Here is a 21852-nt window from a genome sequence, read left to right as displayed (position 1 = left end):
AACACCTGCTGTGTGTATGCAGAAGGCCCCAGGGTTCAACCTGCAATGGCATCTCCAAGTAAGGCTGCGAATGTCCCTGGAAAGTCGCTGCCAGTCAGTGCTGGCAATACTGAATGACAGGGGGCCTTTCCCAGCACTATCTGGAGATGCCAGTGACTGAACCTGTGGCCTCCTGCATGCAAGACAGGTGTGAAGCTATAGTCTCTTATCCTCTCACTCCAGGATTCAAACCATACTTAGGCCAAGTTTGACAGAAAACCCAGAGAAATTCTACGGCAAGGAAGCATCCGGTGACCCTCAAAGGGCTTCTGCCCTCATGGCTGTACCTCTAACTTCCAGCACTTTCCAAGAGCAACAAACATTTGCTAGAGGAGAGATCAGCTTGGTTGCTCCCCCCACTTTCTGTTGTGCCAAATTACTCCTGTGGGCCACTGCCTAGGAATCTTTTTTTTACTTTGGTCAACCAGAGAGTGGGGTAAACATGCTTAAAACAAACAAACAAATGAGCAAACTGGGTAATAGTCCGCTGTCAGGATTCACACCAGCCCTCGATTTCGATTCTGATCTACCAGTGATCCATGTGCTACTTACACCCTCAAGTAGTTCAAGGAACCCCCCCCCCCACCTGCCAGCATGCCAAAACAAATTTCAGCTGGGTGGGCACGAGCCAGAAAAGGAAGTGGGTAGATGGGTGGGGAAGAGACACAGGCCCCATAAAGGTTGCAATCTACCTCTCGGTGAAGTGTGAATCCCGGTGCTGAGGGAGCCCCTGCTTCCTCCGCTGGCTGGACGAGTTGCTGGCAGAAGGGAGATGCGCTTCCATGGTGCTGGGGTTGCGCACTGCGGTGGCAGCTGCCACTTCTTGCCGTGCCCGGAGGAGATCTGTGGAGGGAGGAGGAGAAAACCCTAAGTAAGCTGGTGTGCTAGATGGGAGTCCCAACCCTGCCTGGATGTGAACTAGCTTCACTGCTTCCTGGCTTGTGATGAAGAGTCTCTGAACATACACGAAGTACTTTCTGCTTGTATGGGAGGCTGCCTTTCAACCTAGCCAAGACCATTGGTACATCTAGCTTAGTTTTGTCTGCACTGATTGGCAGCAGCTCTCTGGGGTTTTGGATGGGTCCATTCTAGATATCTATTATATGGCAGTTATATATCTGCTTGATCATTTGCACGTCTAAATGGTGTGCATAAAAATAAACCACACAGGGGGGGGGGGAATAGCTCCTTTGACCAAACACAGACCTTAAAACGCCTGCTGGAGTAAGGAAATCTTTCTAATGCGCCTGTGGTTGAGACAGGAGGGTGCCTGCCTAATCTCAGTCAGGAGGAAGTTCCACGGGCTTCGGCCTGTCGCAAAGAGATGCCAAGGACTGAACCTGGTGCCCTTCTGCATGCAAAGCAGATGCTCCAAAGCTGTGTTTTATGGCTCTTTGCCACACAATTAGGCTGCCTTCAAATCTGGAAGCAGGGACAAGCGTCTGCGGAGCAGATAGGGAGCAGCTGCCAGGCCAGCTTTGAGCCCCAGCACCTATTGCAACTGGCTCTCCTCCCCACCACCCATTTGACAACTGTTGTTGGGTCCCCCGTCCCCCCGCAGCATTCACTTTGCCACCAAACAAGCTGTTTCTGCCCTCATGGAAAACAACCTCCCACCCCACCCAAAAAACGCCTCATGTGCTTGGACTGCCTCTCAAATTTTGTTCTTTTCCTCCCCTCTTCCTTCCTGGCACAACAGGGGAGGGCGGGGGGGGGGGAGCCCTGCAAATCTCTAACATCTGCAGCTGCTGAGAGATTAAACAGAAGGTGATGGAGGCCGAAGAAAAAAGGGAAAAAATAGATAAGAACACAGCCATCACCCCCAGCCCTGGGGAAGGGAGCCAGTACCCTAAAGCCTCCACCTTCCATCCCAGATCATGAAAAGCATCTGTCATGGAGTGCTGCAAGGCAGCTGGAAGATGCCCCAAGGCACAGCCCAGCCACCCACACCACCGGCCATGCTACTCCCAATCTATCCTGCTTTATGCAAAAAAAAATTAAATCCTCTGACCCTCTCACTTCCATTTCCAACCTTGTAAAGATAGGGGACCCTTGCAGAAATTCTTGCACCATCCTCTCCCCAGTTCCCCGTGGCTCTTTCTTGGCCAGTTCTCCATCCTACACCCTTCTGTCTCCCTAGTTGCTGCGACCCCCCCTCCCCTCCCCCACAAGAAACTCTGCGTCTCCAGTGCTCTCTTTCAAGAGCCCTAATGGGAATCAGGCTCCTTCAGAGCGTTAAAGGGGATTAGCTCTTAAGAGAGAATTAGTGGGCAACAGTGAAGAGATTCCTTCCCGTCAACACTCAGGTGCAGGGAGAGAAGCAGGGGTGGGGGAATCTCCAGCCAGAGCAATCCAGCTGTTGTCTACTGACTGAAATAGGAGCACTCAAAAGTTTCCTGCCTAAACGGGGGCCTTTAAAACCCGAGAGCAAACTGTGCAACTAAACCAAACCAAACCAAACCAAACCAAACCAAACCAAACCAAACCAAACCAAACCAAACCAAACCAAACCAAATTTGTTGCTCTGGAGAGGGTCCTGTCTGCACTCACCCCCCCCAAAGCCATCCAACCATTGCTAAGCTGCTCAGTCAGAGCAAGAAGTTTGGACACTGCAGGGCTCCTGGCCCCCAGTAAGTGGTGCACGGAAGCTGGATAGACGGAAAGAAGGCATCAACTAACTAATCCATCAGTGTTTTCTTATGCAACCACAGACTCGTTAAAGAATCAATCACTTGTTCAATAATAATTCTTTGCTATTGGGCATTCGTGATGCTTTGCTCTCGCTATGTCATGGGGCGGTTACAAGTGCCCCCTGCTTTTTATGCTTTGCATCTACAGATGTTTTGGGGCAGACACACCTGATAACGTCTTGCAGAAATCCGTTTCAGGTCTCAGATGCTCCTGTTTGATTTCATGTCCTGCTATAGAGCGAGAGCACCCACCCAGACAGAAATAATGCATCCACATTGGGGGAAAGCCTAATTAATCAGAGCAACATGCAGTATAAATCCATCACTAATTTACTATTATCGCATTAAAGATATGTTGCAAAACATAACTGTGACAACCCTGCTCCAGGTTGCAGGCAACTCCCTTTTATTGAGAGTAGCCCTATTGAAATTAACGGGCCTCAATTACTTGTGTACATTACTTCCAACGGGTCTAAGAATGTAAGAAGAGCCCTGCAGGATCAGGCCAATGGCCCATCTAGTCCAGCCTCCTGTACTCACAGTGGCCAACCAGATGCCCATGAGAAACTCTCAAGCAAGACCTGAATGCAAGAGCCCTCTTTCCTCCTGTGGTTTCCAGCAACTGGTATTCAAAAATTACGACCTCTACTTTCAGGGTCTGCTAACATGGGATGCAACTCCTGTCTGGAGTAAGCCCCCAAAGAAAAAGCTTCTGCTGAGCTTTGCAGGAAGACTGCAATCCTCCTTCTACACTGGGAAGATAGGCTGGAGCTAGAACAGCTGTTTTGACAAAACTGGTCCTACAACCCAAATGTGCGTTCCGTCAGGGGTTTTCCTGCCAGACCATAAAATTGAGAGCCATCGTTGAGAGACTGATGCTCATGCTGTGAGGTCCACCCGGTTGGCTTCTTGCATCAAGTGAGCATGGTAGGAAATGTCCAACCTGGAGGGACAGGACACCTGCTTTTCCCCCTTTACACCTGGATGGGCACTCAAGCACCCAGACCCAAGTGGAGTCGCCTTCTGGGACACATCCACTTATTTTTTAAAACTGTAATCTCTTAAAAGGCAGTAAGCCTTAAGTTTGGCATCGCGGCTAAGGGAGACCAAGCGCCAACTCAGGAAGTCAACAGAGTCACAGTTAACTTATGGAACACTCTGCCACAAGGTGCAGCAATGGCCGCCAGCCAGGATGGCTTTTAAAGGGGAAACTAGCTCAGTTCACAGCCATTGGCAATGAGGGATAAATCGAACGTTCACATTCAAGAGACAGGAGGTCACTGAATACCAATGAAGAAGGGCTATGGCTTAAACTCCAGAGCAGCCACTCATGCAGAGACATGGCAGGCAGCCTCCTTTCTGTTTCCCCAGCTCCCAGGAGCCTTTAGTCCAGGGATGGAGAACCTGTAGCTCTCCATATATTGCTGGGACTCTCAACTCCCATCATCCCTGACCACTGCTCATGCTGGCTGGGGCTGATAAGTGCTGGGGAGTCCAACAACATCTCTAGGGCAACAAGTTTCCCCACTCCACTTTTCTTTCGGCCTCTGCAATGGGGGGGGGGGGGTGTTTGATACCACCACCGTCCTCCCAGTGCTACAAAGATTCCCAAGACAGTGGTATGTGAAACAAGCCTGAACACACTTGAGGCCGTGCATAAATGCCAAGCACGGTCATTTCTTACCATGCTGCCTCAATGCCAGGAACCCCCAGGTCTCAAGTGATGGAGGTTTGGCTCAGTGGAGGCTGGTCCATTAGATGAAATGGGGCATCAGCCACCATTAGGTTCAAGTGTTTGTGGAGCTAAAAGGCAACCGTCTCCAAGGCAACTCCACCTATGCAGGAAGCAGCCTATTGGTTCTCCCTCCCTTGCTCCAGCCTGGCAGGGTTATAAAAGCTTCCAGGTCAGACTTGGGCCTTTGCCCAGGCCACAGACAACCAGCTCTGAACCTTTCTGTCTGCTTGCCTCGACTGGCCGGCACCTACCTCCTTGCTTGTCTAGCAGACTTGCACTGCTGGCTCAATTGCTTTCCTACAGCCGGACACCACCTCAGCCACCAAGACTTCCTTTCAAGTCCTTCTCGGCTGCTCTCTTCCCTCCTGCTTGCCCTCTGAGCAGAGGATGCAGCCAGAGCGGCTGGTAATAACTCACCCATCTGCTGGGGTTTCTCTCTCTTCACTCCTTGCCCCCCGCCGCCCCAATGCAACAGCTTGCCTTTGCTTGCTCTAGTAGCTCAGCCTGGCTGGGATTTATTTACATCCCAGCGGCCCTGGCCGTCTATATATCGCTCTTGCCACGCTAAGTCTGCCTTGACCAACGTCCGTCTGCACCATCCCTGGAGCTCGGCTTCTGAGCTGCAAGGCTCTTTGGGCAGGGAAAGGGAGAAAGAGGAGAGGAGAGAGAGAGAGACAGGAAAGGGAGGTGGTGGTTTGGCATCTGCTAGCGGGACTGGAAGAAGCATCTGCCTTGGGTGGCTCTTGCGGCTCAGTCTCTCTGAATATGCAGGGAATTCCAGGCATGAAGACAGTGTGTGTGTGTGAGAGAGAGAGAGAGGGAGAGAGGGAGAAGGATTGGGGTGCATCACAGACATAAACCTGATAAAATATGCATGTGTGGGGGAAGCCCGAGCTTTGCAGGTAGATTTTTAACAGGGACAAAAGAACCCTGGGAACTATCATTTGCGCCTCATGGACATACCACACTTAATGCCCTTAACAAACTACAGTTCCCAGGATTCTCTGAGGGGAATCTGCATGCTTTAAATGTATGGCATGCGCACAGGCTAGCTCAGCGGTAGAAGCATGTGCTCTGCATTCAAGGGGTCCTGATTTGAGCCTCAGTATCTCAAGGTAGTGCAAGAAGATACTCCGCCCCCCCCCGGCCCAAAACATCGAATAATGTATAAGCAGGACTATGGAATTCTTTCTTTAAAAGATAAATAAAATTGTACCCAACAAATTAGTGGCTTTAGACAAGCCATGTGTTTGCACCTAGTCTCGATTTCCCTGTCAGTAAAAGTGGAAAGAAAATGGTCACACTTGGAGATGGTGAGAGAGAGGGAGGGGGCGGGTTGTCACATCCAGCCTCCACTGTTTTTCAGCACCCTCCTCCAGCCCACAGGAGTTGTAGTCTAGCCACACCCAATCACCCAGGATGCTGGCAGGTGCTGATGGGAGTTGGAGTCCAACCACGTCTGGACTGATTAAGGCTATCCTACACAATTCCAACTGCTGTTTTTCATTGAAAAATCTTCAGCCAAAGAGCCTAAGATTAAAACCTCGGACTTAAAAGAGCAGTCTGTCTTGATCAGAGCACAGATCCATATAGTTCAGCGTCCCCAGACAAGAGGCCACCACGAAGCTCCCAAAGTTGGACAGGAAAGCAATACCATCCAAAGGTCGTGTGCCTCTAGACATGAAGGTTTCCACAAAAGAGGGTCTCTCCAAGAGCAGGTTCACTAATCTTGGTATGAAATCTTGCCTGAGCCACTGAAATATTTGTTCCTCCCCCTGAAATAGTACTCCTAGTCATGCTTTGCACATACTCGGCACCCCACCATAGCGCACGCGTGCACACACGCACACACACACACACAGAGTTATTATACACAGTGATAATTTGTACTAGCTGCCAATTAGCTCCCAGGTTACGTTCAAGGTGTGCATGCATGGGACACAGGTGGCACTGTGGTCTAAACCACTGAGCCTCTTGGGCTTGCTGATCAGCGGTTTGAATCCCTGAAACGGAGTGAGCTCCCATTGCTCTGTCCCAACTCCTGCCGTTCAAAAGCACACCAGTGCAAGTAGATAAACAGGTACCGCTGTAGCGGGAAGGTAAATGGCATTTCTGTGTGCTCTGGTTTCCATCATGGTGTTCTGCTGTGCCAGAAGTGGTTTAGTCACGCTGGCCATATGATCCGGAAAGCTGTCTGTGGACAAATGTCGGCTCCCTTGGCCTGAAAGTGAGATGAGCGCCACAACCCCATAGTTGCCTTTGACTGGATTTAACCATCCAGGTGTCCTCTACCTTTTACCTGACTGGATTTTATGCAAAGCCCTATAAAGCTTGGGATCAGGATACCTGAAAGGGCTTCTCACTCCTTATATACCCAACCCATTACGAGGTACCATCTTATCAGGAGGTTCGTTCCATATGATGTAGGAATCGGACCTTCAGAGGGGCAGAACCGGCACTTTAGAAATCCCTCCCAGAATACAGACAGACAGACTTGAGTGCACACTGAAGGATCATCCTTTCTCAACAAGCCTCTGAAAGAGGAGATCTTTATCCCAATCTGTAAATGTACTGGATTTGTAACTGTTTTCATATACAAAATCGTTCTTTAATTGTTTGTATAGATGGAATTGTTTTTACATATGGAAACGTTTTTACATATGGAAATGATTTTTGCTATTTTTGGTTTTGTTCTTTTTACTGCAAAACTGCTTTGAGGTATTTTATGGGAAGTGATTCGCAAATGGAATTGAATAAAAACAAACAAACAAACATTTGTATCCATGTTCAGCCGAGGCCACGAAGCTGAGGCAGCTAAGCCTCTCTCCCCTTCCCTTCTTTTCTAAAGCAGGAGCAGTAATCCTTCCACAGCCAGGTAATTAGCAATCACTAATTGGCGGCAGTTTGTACCAAGAACTTTGGAGGAAGCAGACAATGCTTTATTTATCACCACCATTTGATGCCTTTATCCCCAGGATGCCAGAATGGTTTGCAAGGAGAGGAGACAAGGAGAGTTTGTGGGCTCCTCGGAATAATACTGGAGAAGTCCTGTTCTCACCAGCTCTCCTGGCTGAGCCCAGAGGTGAGAGATCATGTAAGAGTCACCTTTTCTGAGCATCTCATGAAAGACTCGAGAACATGCAAGTGGGGGACAAGCAGTTGCCTGCCCACTCACAGCCTTGGCTTGCAGAGAGCCTGCGTGTGGTTTTGGGTTAGTGCCTGGGAGACCAGTGTTCAAATTCCCACTCAGGCATGAACCTCAGACTGGGTGACTTTGCTCCAGCCACCTACCTACCTACCTACCTCCCTAGAAAAAGGGTTGTTGAGAGGATAAAAATGGGGAGGAAAGGGAAAAGCCTATCTAGTTTTGCATCCAGTTCTTACAGTGCCCCAATGGGAAGCCCTGGACCTGAGTGAAACAGCAGTGCTGGCAGCCATTGGTAGCCTTATTCTCCCCCTATCAGTGGACCCGAGAGCAGAAACCTCACTTAGGAGATTCAGGGCGCACACACAGCTCTGGACTCCAGCAACTCCTCAGTGCTGGTCTTGAATTCCTAGAACTGGCTGCATGAGGTAGACGCCTAATGGAAGAGCTGGCCCAGTTTGGAAGAGGCATTCTGTCCTGGTGTATGAAAGAAGGATGGATGCCTCTTTGATGGTAGAGACTGCAACCTGTCTTTAAAAGCACTTGCATTAAAAACTGTCTTTAAAAAACCCCATCTCTGCTGCCTGGTTCATAGGTAGCACCTTTTTAAGCAGATCATGGTTGCAATCCTATACCCTCTTACCTGGGATTCAACGGGGCTTATGTCTGAGTAAATCTGCATGCACGGTATCTCATTACACATTCAAAAACACCACCACAGAGCTGTCTCCAGCTAAGTCCTACACAGTGCAGCTTATTGAAATTATAATGCACTTAAGCCAGTCATGCCCATCAACCTCTGTGGGTCTACTCTAAATAGGGCTAGCATCGCATACCACCCACAATTACTTAATTATTAATCATACTAATAATATTGAAAAGCATTTCACAATGTTCCATGTTAAATCACATTCCTGCCTCCCTTCCATACTACATTTAAGTTAGGTATTTTATATTTGTGTGTGTGTGTGTGTGTGTGTGTGTGTTTACACACACACACACACACACACACACACACAAAAATGGGTCTACTCTGAGTAGGACTAGCTTTGGATACAACCCCCGATTACACTATTAAATATTGCAAACCTAATATATACAACACACAAACACAGATTCTCTCAATGATTTTTAAAATGAGGGTTCCCCCCACCCCGCCCTGAAAGAAAAAGAGAACATCAAGCCCCACCAGATCTCACACGCTGAAAAGCCCAGAGAATTTTCTCCAGCCAGTGACTGCACACCTCCAATGTTTATAAATTAATTATCTGAAAAAGGCTGGCCGTGCTTTATAGCAGTGGGGGCTGCAATTTAGAAGCCTGATGCGCTGCCAATTCCAAGAGCGGCATTGATCCCGAATGACCGCAACTATCCACCCAAACCCTCCTCCGCTCCCGCCTCCTCCCTCCCCTCCTTCTCTCTTCCAGCAACAGCCCTGCCTCCCCCTAACCCACCGCCTGCCCGCGCAGACATGCAGAGGATGTGTTATTTACAACGCTACACTCTCTTGACGGTTTGGAAATCAAGAGTGATTGACACACGGATGCTACAGGGGACGGCAGTTCCAGGCGCGGGAGAAATGGAGAATGTGAGGATTGATGCAGATGGAGAACGGCATGTGCAAGTGGAGGTGGGGGGGAGGAAGGAAGAGAGGAGAGGAAAGGAAAGGAGAGACAAGCAATTAAAGAAAAAGAAAAAAATGGCTCCTAAATTATTAAAGGTTAGTTGGTGCCACTGGGTGTGCCCGCAGATAATCAGTGCTTTGTGCTGGCAGGAATAAAATTTATACTTGCTCTCACTGAGCTTATTTCTCCCAGGGAGCTTCTGCTATTCCAGGGTGAGAGATGGAAGGGAGTCCATCCCCTTAGCCATCCAGTTCTGCCCCGGAGTCAGCCTTCTGAATAGTTGCTTGCCTGGTTGCCAATGCAAGTCGAGAACGGTTGCCAGGTGATGCACAGGTACAAGAGCAAGCCTTTTGCAGGCTACTGGTTTTGGTGGACTCAATAATTATGCAATTTATGTAATTAGTTTCGTAAAAAAATTCAACAGCGATAGAATGTCCTTTTGGGCAGAAGGCAAACTGCAGTTGAACGGAAGCAGCACTGCAAGCAGCAGGGCAGAATGCAAGGCAATGCCTTCTCTGGCCCCTACCTATAAGGCAGGCGTGGGAAACCCTTTATTAGTCCAACTCTCATCTGCCCAAGACTCCCATCTGCCCAGCCAATCATGGTTGATGTAAACTGCAATCCAGCAACATCTGGAGGCACAGAAGTCCCCCACCCCTGCATTAAAGGGAGAATTCCAGGAAGAACGATCTGTCAAATGGAGGATCCACCATAAGGAGACCATTTCCTTCCTTGCAACGCCTCTATCCCACCCCTGATCTCCCTATCTCATGACCTGGATTGAGTTAAAGGGGCTGGATGCCTCTCCCAGCTGTTTTTGATCCAGCAAAACACCAGGTGAGAAACTGCTGTTTCAAAAGAACCCAGCTAACATCATCCAGATACAGAGGCGGATAACTTTTAAGTCCAATGCAGAAACGGGCTGAGTTAAAATCACTGCCTGTTGTTGCCCCAGGACTTGGGTATATGATCACAGGAAGCTATTCTCTACTGAGTCAGAGCACAGGGTCAATCTAGCTCAGAACTGTCTGCACCTGGGGTGAAGAACCTCAGGCCCAAATGTGCCTCCCCCAAGCTTCTCTACTCAGCCCTCACCAGCATGCTTTGGACTGTTTTTGCCTGGCTGGAATGAGCCCTTTAACACTGACGTGCCTCTCGCACTTGCCCGAATGGAGGAATGACCTAGTGGATGAACTGTGTGCAGAAAATGAGCCTGCTGCACAAAGGTAAAAATCTGCATGCATTGCTCCGCCCACTTTCCCCTCTGCTCCCCACCCCGCCAACACTGGCATGTGGCACCTGGGAAGGCTGCTAAAATAAAGGAAGTGAGCCCTTTGGCTGAAAACTGTTTCCCACCTCTGGAGACGGTGGGGATTGAATTTGGTTAGCGAAGCAATTGCTCTACCAGCGACCCACAGCCCTTCTCTTAAGACACAGAAAAGAAGCTGCCTTATACTCAGTCACACCGCTGATCTGTCCAGCTCAGTGTGTTGTTTATACTGAGAATCTGTTTTACATGCAGAAGGTCCCAGGTTCAACCCCTGGCTGGGAATGTCGCTTGCCTGAAACCCTAGCAGGGGTCAGCAAACTTTTTCAGCAGGGGGCCGGTCCACTGTCCCTCAGACCTTGTGGGGGACCGGACTGTATTTTGGAAAAAAAATATATGAACGAATTCCTATGCCCCACAAATAACCCAGAGATGCATTTTAAATAAAAACACACATTCTATTCATGTAAAAACACACTGATTCACGGGCCAGATTTAGAAGGCAATTGGGCTGGATCCGGCCCCCATGGGCTGGATTGCCTACCCATGCCCTAGAGAGCTGCTGCTGGCTAGTAGAGACAGCATTGAGCTAGATGGTCCAATGGTCTGGTTCAACGTAAGGCTGCTTCCTACGTCCCGCTGTGACTGATGTGCACTGCCTGGGGAAACTCAAGTGCTTGTGGGAAAACTGCCCTTAGGGGGCCATTCACAGTGTTCTCTTTCGGGGGCTCCATGATAAGCTTCCCAAAGGGTGGTGGAAAGTGGCTCAAAGCTCCAGGCAGGCGCTCTCACGATAAGACAACAAAAGGGGGTCCTCACCACTATGGCTAGGGACTGCCATGCTGTTGGCCAACTGGTAGAGGCGCTGCTGCTGTTGCTGCTGCTCCTCGAAGGTGCCATGCTCATTGAGGGCGGACATCATCCTCCTGTAGTGCTCCTCGGGGGTCATCTGAGTCACGGCGCCCTCCAACAAGGGAGTGTGTGAATTTTCTGAGAGGAGAAAAGATGAAACATGAAGAGGGTGTGTATTCATTTGTTGCGTTTCTATCTCACCTTCTCCTCCAAGGAGCTCAGGGTGGTGGACTGGGTTCTCCCCACTATTCATTTAATCTGACTAAACATTAGGAAGAACTTTCTGATGGTAACAGCTGTTCAACCGCGGAACGGACTACCTTCAAACAGAGGTTGGATGGCCATCTGCAGAGGGTTAGACTAGATGACCCTTGTGGGTCCCTTCCAACTCTAAAATTCTGTGATTCTATGAAAACGGCACTGAAAATAGGGATCACGTATGATTGCCCCAATAACCATCATGAATCACCATGAATGGCCAAGGAAAAGGACTTCTGGAGGCACCCATAGATAAAAATCAGCCCATCTCTGGCTCCCAACCATTTCTGCCACCCGTTCCCCCACCTCACCCCTGAAACAGCAAAGGTGCCTCCAGGTTCTTGCTGCAGCACACGGTGGAAGCTTAAAAAACCAGGCCTGGAGACGTTTGTTTACTGTAAGCAAAGCTCAACAGTAATTACCATTTTCTTGTTTTGGCAGCTTCCCTCCAACACTGTTTTATCTCTGATCATCCCCACAGGCTGAAGCTTTTCATTACTCCAGAGGAACTCCCAACATCAGTGGTAACATTGCGGTGCGGGGGGTGGGATGGGGGAGAGCAAAGGCAGCAAGTGAGTTGGGGAGGGTGGACACCCCCCCCCAATGCATGGGTGTGCATGCTGCAGAGCTCCCATCAGAACAGTTGGCGCGGTTAATTGAATCGGATAACGATCTATTAAGGGAACTGCTTTGATTGTGCCTTGGGCCATGTATCCATGTGCTTGTGACCGCACGGAGGCAGCTGGCTTCTGAAAGCAGAGCCTTCCTGGCCCAGGAGGTGATGACCAGGCAGATGCAGAGAAAACCCTTTTGCTTGTTTTTTAAAAAATGCGTCAACTCCCCCCCCCCCAAAAAACCAACCCCCAAACCAGAGTGAGTGGGAACATCCTGGTGGACAGCTTTTGACGAACTCTTCCAAAGGGCACCACATCCTTTGCTGCAGAGGGAGGGTGTGTGGTGCCATTGTGGGGGCATTCATTCACTTCCTAACATTTTATACTCTGCCTTTCTAGGAAGTATTTAACAGAGCTGGCATACGGTTAGAGTAAAAGACACCACTGTCACAACCCTGCCTTCTTCTGATGCAAGGCTAGATGACCTGTGGCTCTCTGGACACTGCTGGAATTCACCTCCCATCACCCCTGATCACTAGGTCATGTTGGCTGGGGCTGATGGAGTCCAAAAACATCTGGAGGAAGCAAGGTTGGTTCTCTGTCTTCATTAGCCAGTGCCCCTTGCCTCACTGGCAGATTCCAGTGCCTCTCTCTCATACATGCCATATGTTTAAAGCACATGGCTTCCGACCCCTGCCCCAAAGAATCCTGCAAACTGTGGTTCACCCCCTTACAGAGCTACGACCCCCAGCATGCTGAACAAACTATAGTTCCCAGCATTCTTTGAAGAAAGACATGTGCTTTAAATGTATGGTACAGACCCAGTCTAATTCCTACCCTCCCATCAGGTCAGGACACTTTGAAAAGTTGTGAAAGGAAATCTGTATCTTTACGAGGTGCATCTCCACCAAGGGGCCCACTCCATAAACCAGAGGTGCCGGGATTCTCATGCACCAGGATGAGAAATCTCCGCCTTGACTTGACGCACATAGCATTAGGAGCCCAGGGAACGATGTCAATGAAAAATGCTATTACCGCATCATCGCCATCATTTAAATGTGTATCACACCTGTCTTCCCAAAAGGAGCCCAGGGTGGCTAATGCACAAATGATAAAATAAATAAAACAGCTTAAAGACAATTCCAACAGAGATGTAGTGGGGGGTGAAATGTAAAAAAGGCTTGTTGGAAGAGAGGAAGGTCTGCAGGAGTTGAAAAGACCACAGAAAAATGGTGCCTGTCTAATAATTAATAGGAGGGAATTCCAAGGGGCAGGTGCCACCACACTAAAAGCCCGATTCCAGCGCTGTGTGGAATGGAACTCCTAAGAACTGCAGGAGGCCCTCATCCGCAGACCGTGGTGATCAACTGGGTATAGAAGGGGTGACACGACCCTTCAGATATCCTGGTCCCAAGCTGTAGAAGGACTTTATGCACCAGCGCTGTGAACTTAAGACTTCAAGCTGCACCTGGCACTAAAAGCCGTGAAGACCTGTTGACTCTGGAGAGGAACGAGGAGGGGTGGCCAAGAAGGGAAGCGCACAAAGGGAGCTTTGCCCATGGTGGAGCAGGTGGTCTACACCCCAGGGAAGGAAGGGGGAGCAGCCGCAGCTTTGGAATTCCCCTTCTTTCTATTCCTGCCGCCGCCATCCGCCGCCGCTCCCTGCTGCTGAATGACAAGGCCTCCCACGCTTGCCCGCCCACTTGGCTCCCTGGAGAGAAAGCTCAGAAATGCACCAACTGTCTCAACTCTGCTGTTCCCCCACCACCACTCAGAGCCAAAGCTTGGCGGGGAGGGGAGGAAGCCAGGATTTTGGGAGGGGGAAATCACTGGAGATTTGGATTGTGTCATTGCTTTCGGCCGGAGAAAAAGACGCGCTGGGTGCAGAGGAGGAATCTGTCCCAGAGAAGATTTCAGGTGCAAGGCGGAGAGAAGCAAAGTGCAGAGAAAGGTTGGGGTAGGTGGGTGGGGGAGTTAGGATGTGATGTGTGGAAAGAACCCAAGGGAGATTTCTTCCCGCTCTGCCACCCATCTCAGCCCTGCGGCTCTGCTGTCTTGCTTTGGTCTTTAGCGCTGGCGGGTTAAAGCCAGGCGCTTGATCCCATCAAATCTCCAGACGTCTCCAGGTGTGACATCAGTACTCCGGCTGAGCCACTCAGAGGGCGCAAGCGAGACAGCAGCAGCTGCCCTGGCCTTCTGCTCTGCCTGGCGCACAGATGCCGCTCAGAGGCGCCCGTCCCCTGGCATTCCAGCTCACGTGACAATTGTGTGTGAACTCTGCCAGCACCTTTAACTGGCGCTTCACCCCCCACAATGTGAGAACACTGTGAGAGCGGGATGCCGGATTAGGCGGGTCTTCAGCCTGATCCAGCTGCTGGACTATTATTTTCACTCCTATAAGTGCCTCCCCTATCTAAGATTTATACAGAATTAGCTTATTCCTTAGGGATGCGGGTGGCACTGTGGGTTAAACCACAGAGCCTAGGACTTGCTGATCAGAAGGTTGGCGGTTCGAATCCCTGTGACGGGGTGAGCTCCCGTTGCTCGGTCCCTGCTCCTGCCAACCTAGCAGTTCGAAAGCACGTCAAAGTGCAAGTAGATAAATAGGTACCGCTCTGGCGGGAAGGTAAACGGCATTTCCGTGTGCTGCTCTGGTTCACCACATCCACCCACATGGCCCGGAAGCTGTACGCCGGCTCCCTTGGCCAATAAAGCAAGATGAGCGCCGCAACCCCAGAGTCGGTCACGACTGGACCTAATGGTCACGGGTCCCTTTACCTTTTAGCTTATTCCTTAAAGTGGACCACACATGCTTAGTTAAACAATGGAACCAACTACCAGCTAGATATGGTGAATGCCACCAACTCAGATCAATGGCTATAAGGCACAATGGCTGTGTTCTCCCCATCACTCTCAGAGGAAGTATGCTCCTCAGCCTTCTGTCCATTCGCCAGCCCCGAACCTAAAAAGTTTTCACATACGTGAGAAGAGGGAATGGGAGACCTTACTGGCTACCTGAAGTGAACCAAAACAGAAAGGCAACCTGGATTCAGGAACAGAACTTTGGATTGTTGTGAACAACTGCTTAAGGAGAAAACAGGTTGCTAGTCCTCACTATCGTCAGAAGGCTTTAGCTGCTCTTGCCTGGGAATCTTGCAGCGACCTGCCTAACCCCCCACCCCACCTCACCCCTACTACCAAGACCCACAAATCCCAGTTTTCACCTGGAACAGAAATTGAGAATTAGAGCAGTGTGAACATTCCTGTCTACTGGATCACATAGGAAGTGAGAGAACTCTCCTTGACACTGCAATTCCCCAGCCCCACCAATGCTTACATTAGCCAACCTCAAAATTCCTCCAATGTGTTGAAGCTTCTCCTGCATTTATTTTTGCTTAAAGAAAGAGTAGTGGGTGGAAAGAGACAGACCCCACCTAAACAACTTTCTCTCTTTCTCTTCAGTCACCAGCCTCTTAATAATGCAACTCCATTTCCCATCTCCTGTGGAATCTGGGGAGTTGATCTCCATACCTCTGCGTCAGAAGTGAGGATTTTATTGGCGGGAGACAAAGAGGAGTCAGGAGCCTTCTCCTGCGGGGGGGGGGGGGGGGGGACACTTCCTCCACGACCTGCCAGTGCGGCTCCTGTTCCGGGCCTCTGATACGCTCCAATTTCCATAACAGAGGCAAGAACGTTCTGCTCAGTTTGACAGCAGGCACACCTGGACAGCCCTTGATTCTGCTGAGATAGGGCTGGTGTTTGATCTCCAGAGGAGGAAAGGAAGAGAAGGTTACCTGCTTCACAGCTGGAAGCTTTGGAAGCCCCTACAGGTGTCTCCCCTTCCCTCTTCCTTGGGAAGAGCAAAGCAACTCGTCCTGTTGCTTCTCCATCCTTTTCCAGAGAGCATGCAGCCACAGCAAGTGTCAGTGGGCTACACTAGGGATGGGCATATCTGTCAATATTGGCTTCATTTCCCCAGTCTTAAATTAAGTTCCCCACATTCCCACCTCAATTTGAAAACTGTAAGCAATTTCCAAAGCAAATTTACCAGCTCTTTAGTTTGGATTTTTCTTTTTACTCAAGATTCCTGCATTGTAGGGGGTTGGACTAGAAGATTTTGGGGTCCCTTCCAAGTCTACAATTCTATGATTCTTCTAATATTCACAGTTTCCTGTGTAGTTTTAACCTAATGTACCCATTTCTGCAAAGCAATTTTGCCTAATATGATACATTTTTCTGTCTATAATTTTCACTGAAATATGCATTTACAGGCACCCATTATACCCTATCATGTGCATTTTTGTACACATGACCCAGTTAGAGGACTGAGTTGCAAAATTCAGAGAATTTTGAATTTCAAAAGATGGCTACATTTCAAGTATCATTTCGAAAAGTGTAAATTTGGACGGTTCGCCTTTAAATGCAAACCATATCGAGTTTATCCCATATCCCTAACTATATCCCTAACTATAAAATACTAATTATGCTGTATTGCTGTAATAGGATTGCTGTCCCCTCTGATGTTCACGCTTCAGGGCCAGAACAGCCAGGTGGGGAATTGACGATTATGGTAGAAAAGGGGATGCAGAAGCAGTTGTCAAGGTCAGTGCAGCATTATCTGGTTCAAAGGGGAGGAAGTTTTAGGGCAGGAACCCCAAATAAAGGAAGGGGAACTCAAGAGGGTAACTATCTCAAAATGCAGGATATTCAGGTATAGCAGCATATGCATACAAACTCACACCCTGTAAACAGGGCAAAGAAACCCTTGACACAAGAAGCACTGTCAAGTTGCCATGCAATGAAATAAATGATGGGCTTTCTCACACAGCACCAGGCAATCAGTTTATGGAACCCACTCTCCAAAAATGTTGTTGTTTAGTCGTTTAGTCATGTCCGACTCTTCGTGACCCATGGACCAGAGCACGCCGGGCACTCCTGTCTTCCACTGCCTCTCGCAGTTTGGTCAAACTCATGTTAGTAGATTCGAGAACACTGTCCAACCATCTCGTCCTCTGTCGTCCCCTTCTCCTTGTGCCCTCCATCTTTCCCAACATCAAGGTCTTTTCCAGGGAGTCTTCTCTTTTCATGAGGTGACCAAAGTACTGGAGCCTCAGCTTCAGGATCCGTCCTTCCAGTGAGCACCCAGGACTGATTTCCTCCAGAATGGATAGGTTTGATCTTCTTGTAGTCCATGGGACTGTCAAGAGTCTCCTCCAGCACCATAATCCAAAAGCATCAATTCTTCGGCGATCAGCCTTCTTTATGGTCCAGCTCTCACTTCCATACATCACTACTGGGAAAACCATAGCTTTAACTATACGGGCCTTTGTCGGCAAGGTGATGTATCTGCTTTTTAAGATGGTGTCCAGGTTTGTCATCGCTTTTCTCCCAAGAAGCAGGGGTCTTTTAATTTCATGGCTGCTGTCACCATCTGCAGTGATCATGGAGCCCAAGAAGGTAAAATCTGTCACTGCCTCCATTTCTTCCCCTTCTATTTGCCATGTCCAATAGGGTAGATGACTTTGAAGGGGGTTGGACTAATTTAATGGAGGATAAGGCTCTTCGTGGCTATGGGTTACAATATTTGCAAGGAGTTTCCATGGTCAAAGGCACTATGTACTGGATGTTAGTTGCTTGGGATGAACAGTGGGAGATGGCTAACTGTGCTCATGTCCTATTTGAGGGCTTCCCAGAGGCACGTGGTTGTCCACTCTTGGAAACAGGATGCTGGGCAAGATGGACCTTTGGTCTGATCAGGCCAAATGCTCATCTTGTCCAGCCTCCTGTTCTCACAGTGGCCAATAAGAGGGTCTCAGGTAGCCCAGAGGCAGGGCATGAAGGCGGCAGCCTTCTTTCTCTGTTACTCATAAGTAAAGCCCTGCTGGATCAGGCCAGGCCAATGGCCCATCAAGTTCAGCATTTGTTCTAACTGTGGCCAAATGTTGCTAGACTACAGCTAGGGATGCCAGAGAATTCTGACGGAAATGGAAATAGGAGTGGATGTCAACATGGTTTGCTTATTCACCCGGTGTGAATGGAATGGAAATCACTTAAGTTAATATGAGCAGTGTATAGTATCATCATCATCATCTGTTGTTGTTGTTAAGTTTGCAACTTTAACTAAATAATTCTACTTCCTGCATTGTTTTTTATACTTCCTACCCACTGAAGTTAATTATGTATTTGATTCTATAATTAACTGCATTCGTTTCAGCCATGGTGGATAGCAAATTATGTAGGTTTTAGTGGAAGCTGAACTGCAGCAGAAAGGAAGCAGTCCAGATTGCCATGAACATTGCACAGGATGGAAACTGCTTCCTCCTTACCCCCCCACCCCTTGGTATATCTGGCTGCAAAAGGACACAGATGGACGGACGGGGACACGCGCACACACACAGAGTCACTAGTCAGCCTCACATAGGAGAAAGAAAACCCCAGAATCTATTTCATTTAAACTTCTGCAGGTAACTGGAAGCACAAAGATCATTCTGACCGATCTCACACCAGATCTGATAATCTGCTGCTTCAGACTGAAACTGTCCATGTCAAAGAGAGTGCGGTGGGATGGGGAGGGGGAGGAGATCCCAATCTGGGCAGAAATGGAGGTGTGGGGGAAAGGGAGGTCTTATTTGGGGTCTGGGATAAGCAGCATCGATTCCGAATCCAAAAGCGATAGATAGTCAGGTCTCGGGAAAGCCTGATTAAAGCTTAGCTGCCTTCCTTCTCCAAGAGATGGATTAAACTGCTATCACCTTGATTAATTTTTCAGAGGATGCAGCTGTTAAGGGGGGGGGAGAGAAGGGGGAGAAGGAAGAGGAGGAGGCAGGAGTTCAGAAACAGCCTGCAGATGGATAGCACAAGCGTATTATGAGCAGCATTTTACAGGTTAATACCACTGTTAGGTCCCCTCCGATAAGCTGGCTGGCATCACTGTCTTCGTTGGTAGCAAAATGCATTTCAGCATCCTACCTGGATCCTATTGGAATATTGATGTCTGCCTAATTGCAACTCCAAGGAGGAAGAGAGGGAGAGGGAAGCAGAGGAGGAAAAGGGAGAGGCAGGCTGGGGTGAGGAGTGGGGGAAATGGTTTCACAGGCTCGTGGACAAGAGGAATGTGCACTGGAAAACCAGATTCTTCTGGGATATTGTACTGCCTTTGTGGTTTTGGAGCTTCTTCCTAGGCTTCTGCAACTGCCCTGCAGAACAGAGAACCCTCAGGTCTCGGTTCGTCACTTAATTGCATTCCTTCTCCTTTTCAATAAAGTTCCCAACTCTTAGCATTGTGAAGCTAAGATACAAAATGAAAGCAAGGTAAGAGGGGGGAAATACAGTATATATGATGGTGAAGCTAAGATAAAATTAAAAACAAGATACGGTTAAAAACAAAGTTTCTAGTCCTTATGATTGCAAAGAGAAGATTAAAATAGAAGTAAGATACAAGTAAAGTTTCTAGTCCTTATGATTGTGAAGACCCTGCCTGGCAAAGCAACAAAGCTGCAGTGACTCCAGCTCTAGGAACAACAGGGAGTAGGGAGACGGATGCTGGTGGCTCCTTCTCCAGATTTCCCTGCGCCTCGTCAAAATGCCCAGAAGCAAATCTCCTGGCTGCCCACAGAAGCAACAGAACTACCATAAAAGCACAGCCACCCTTTTGTTATCTTATGCCTACTTTTCATAGAATCATAGGAGTTAGAAGGAACCTCAAAAGGCCATCTAGCTGAACCCCTTGCCAATGCAGGCACTCCCCTGCTACAACTTCCCCAACAGGCAGTCATGCAGCCTCTTCTCAAAAGCCTCTGTCAAAGGAGTGTCAGGCACCTCCTGCCATCAGAAAGTTCTCTCTAATGCTCAGTTGAAATTCCCATGCATGTCATCTGAACCCGGTTCAGGCCCTGCTCTTTGGAGCAACAGAAAACAAGTTCGCTCCATCATCTAAGTGGAAGACCTGAAAACAGGTGTGGGGAGGTAGCCTTTGGTCCTTCAGAGGCTGCTGAGCTACAACTCCCATGGGTCGTGCTTGTTGGGGCTGATGGGAGTTGTAGTTCAGCAACATCTGAAGGGCCAAAGGTTCCCCACACTCAGGTGCATTAATGACAGAGTTTCAAACAAAGATGTGCTCTCTCAAGCCCACATTCACAGCATGTTTGCACTCCTGTCTCAGCAATGTCTACACTGGCTTGGTCATGTCCACAGAATGGAAGGCGGAAGGATCCCCAAGGACGTGCCCTACAGAGAGCTGGCTTCTGGCACCAGGTCAATTGGCAGACCAACTTTGCACTACAAAAATGTTTGCAAACGTGACGTGAAGGCTAGTGACATCAATTCTGCTGTGGGGGAAACCCTTGCAGATGACTGCAGCACCTGGAGACAGACAGTCAGGTTGCACATCCATAGCAGTGACCAGAGGAGAAATGACTGCTGGGAGGAGTGCAGAGAGAAGGAACGCTATGGTGCATCTGCAGCAGCACAACCAGATGCCTTCATCTGCTCTAGCTGCAACAAAACATGTCTCTCCTGCATCAGTCTCTACAGCCACAACAGGCACTGCAACCTTCCAACAGTTTGACTTCTCCCCCAAAGGAACACTCTTCCATTGTCTCCTAATACAGACAGATGCCAACAACTCTCAGTAGAAATAACATTGGCTGCATCCCTTTGAAAATAACAGGCAGGATCAATTTAGGTCCATAAATTTTAACGGGTCTGGATGCACCCCAGGATCTCCTGTCCCCCCCCCCCCCACTGCCTAAAACTTTGGTATCAACAAACTGGAAGGTGAAGAAGGCATCTTTCTTAAGCCTTAGTGCCCTTTTGAACTTTTGAATGCATGGCAAGGTCATATCCTGGCACTTTTTCTAGCCCACAGTAGAGTCCTGCTGCAGAAAAGCCAAGGAGAAAGAACAGGACCTATAAGTTGCTGCTTAAAAACTTATTTTCACAGTAACTGTTAAGGCAAAACCTTTCTGACAACTTGGGCCCCTCAATCAGAGTGCAATCTCCATCAAGGTGTGTGCTATTGACTGCTAATTAGTTTTGAACTTAAAACAAGGAAACCTCTAGGGAACAGGGACAGGGCTGTAGCTCAGTGGAAGAGCATCTGCTGTTTTTAATGTATAATTGACTTTCTTCAGTAATGTTTTCTTCTGGATTACTTTACTTGATTTTTTTAATGTAGGTTGCAAACTGCTTTGAGATTTTTTTTATTAAAAATACAAAGCGGTATAGAAATTAAAATGAATAATAATCCCTCTAAGTAGGGCTGGGAGAAACTCCGGCCTGAAACCACGGAGAGCTGCTGCCAGTCAGTGTGGACAACACTGAGCTGGATGGACCAATTGTAGCTTAGTCCTAGAAGAACTACAATTCCCAACAACCTTAAGAAACTACAGTTCCCTGGATTATTTGGTGGGGCAGAGGAGTCATTGCCTTAAATGTACGATGTGTACACAGTCTCTGCCTCTCTCACACAGGAACCTGGCCTCGTACTCCCCCATCTCTGTGCTGCACGGCAAAACTGCTTTTGAAACTTAGGGGCTTTCAAAAGCAGACTGCAAATATGGCATTGGGCATGTATGCAGTTCTGCTCTTCAAAGAAATGACTGTAATTTTAAAAATCCTGTTGATCAC

General features: G+C 48.7%; 1 protein-coding gene across 17 annotated transcripts in view; it reads right to left on the bottom strand.

Annotated features, from left to right (window-relative positions):
• Positions 1–21852, bottom strand: part of SAMD11 (sterile alpha motif domain containing 11) — a 317376-nt gene that overhangs the window by 35175 nt on the left and 260349 nt on the right. For all 17 annotated transcript variants that reach the window (XM_083453809.1, XM_083453803.1, XM_083453810.1 and 14 more), the window contains 2 exons: positions 11321–11491; positions 732–882 (listed from right to left, as the gene is read on the bottom strand). In XM_083453809.1, the coding sequence (XP_083309935.1) occupies positions 732–882; positions 11321–11491 (322 nt within the window). The remainder of the gene's footprint in view (positions 1–731; positions 883–11320; positions 11492–21852) is intronic.

This window comes from Podarcis tiliguerta (genome assembly GCF_965153285.1).
Source record: "Podarcis tiliguerta genome assembly, chromosome: 8".
Classification (NCBI taxonomy): Eukaryota; Metazoa; Chordata; class Lepidosauria; order Squamata; family Lacertidae; genus Podarcis; species Podarcis tiliguerta.
The sequence above is the reverse complement of the archived record's forward strand: the minus strand, read 5'-3'. Positions and strand labels throughout refer to the sequence as shown.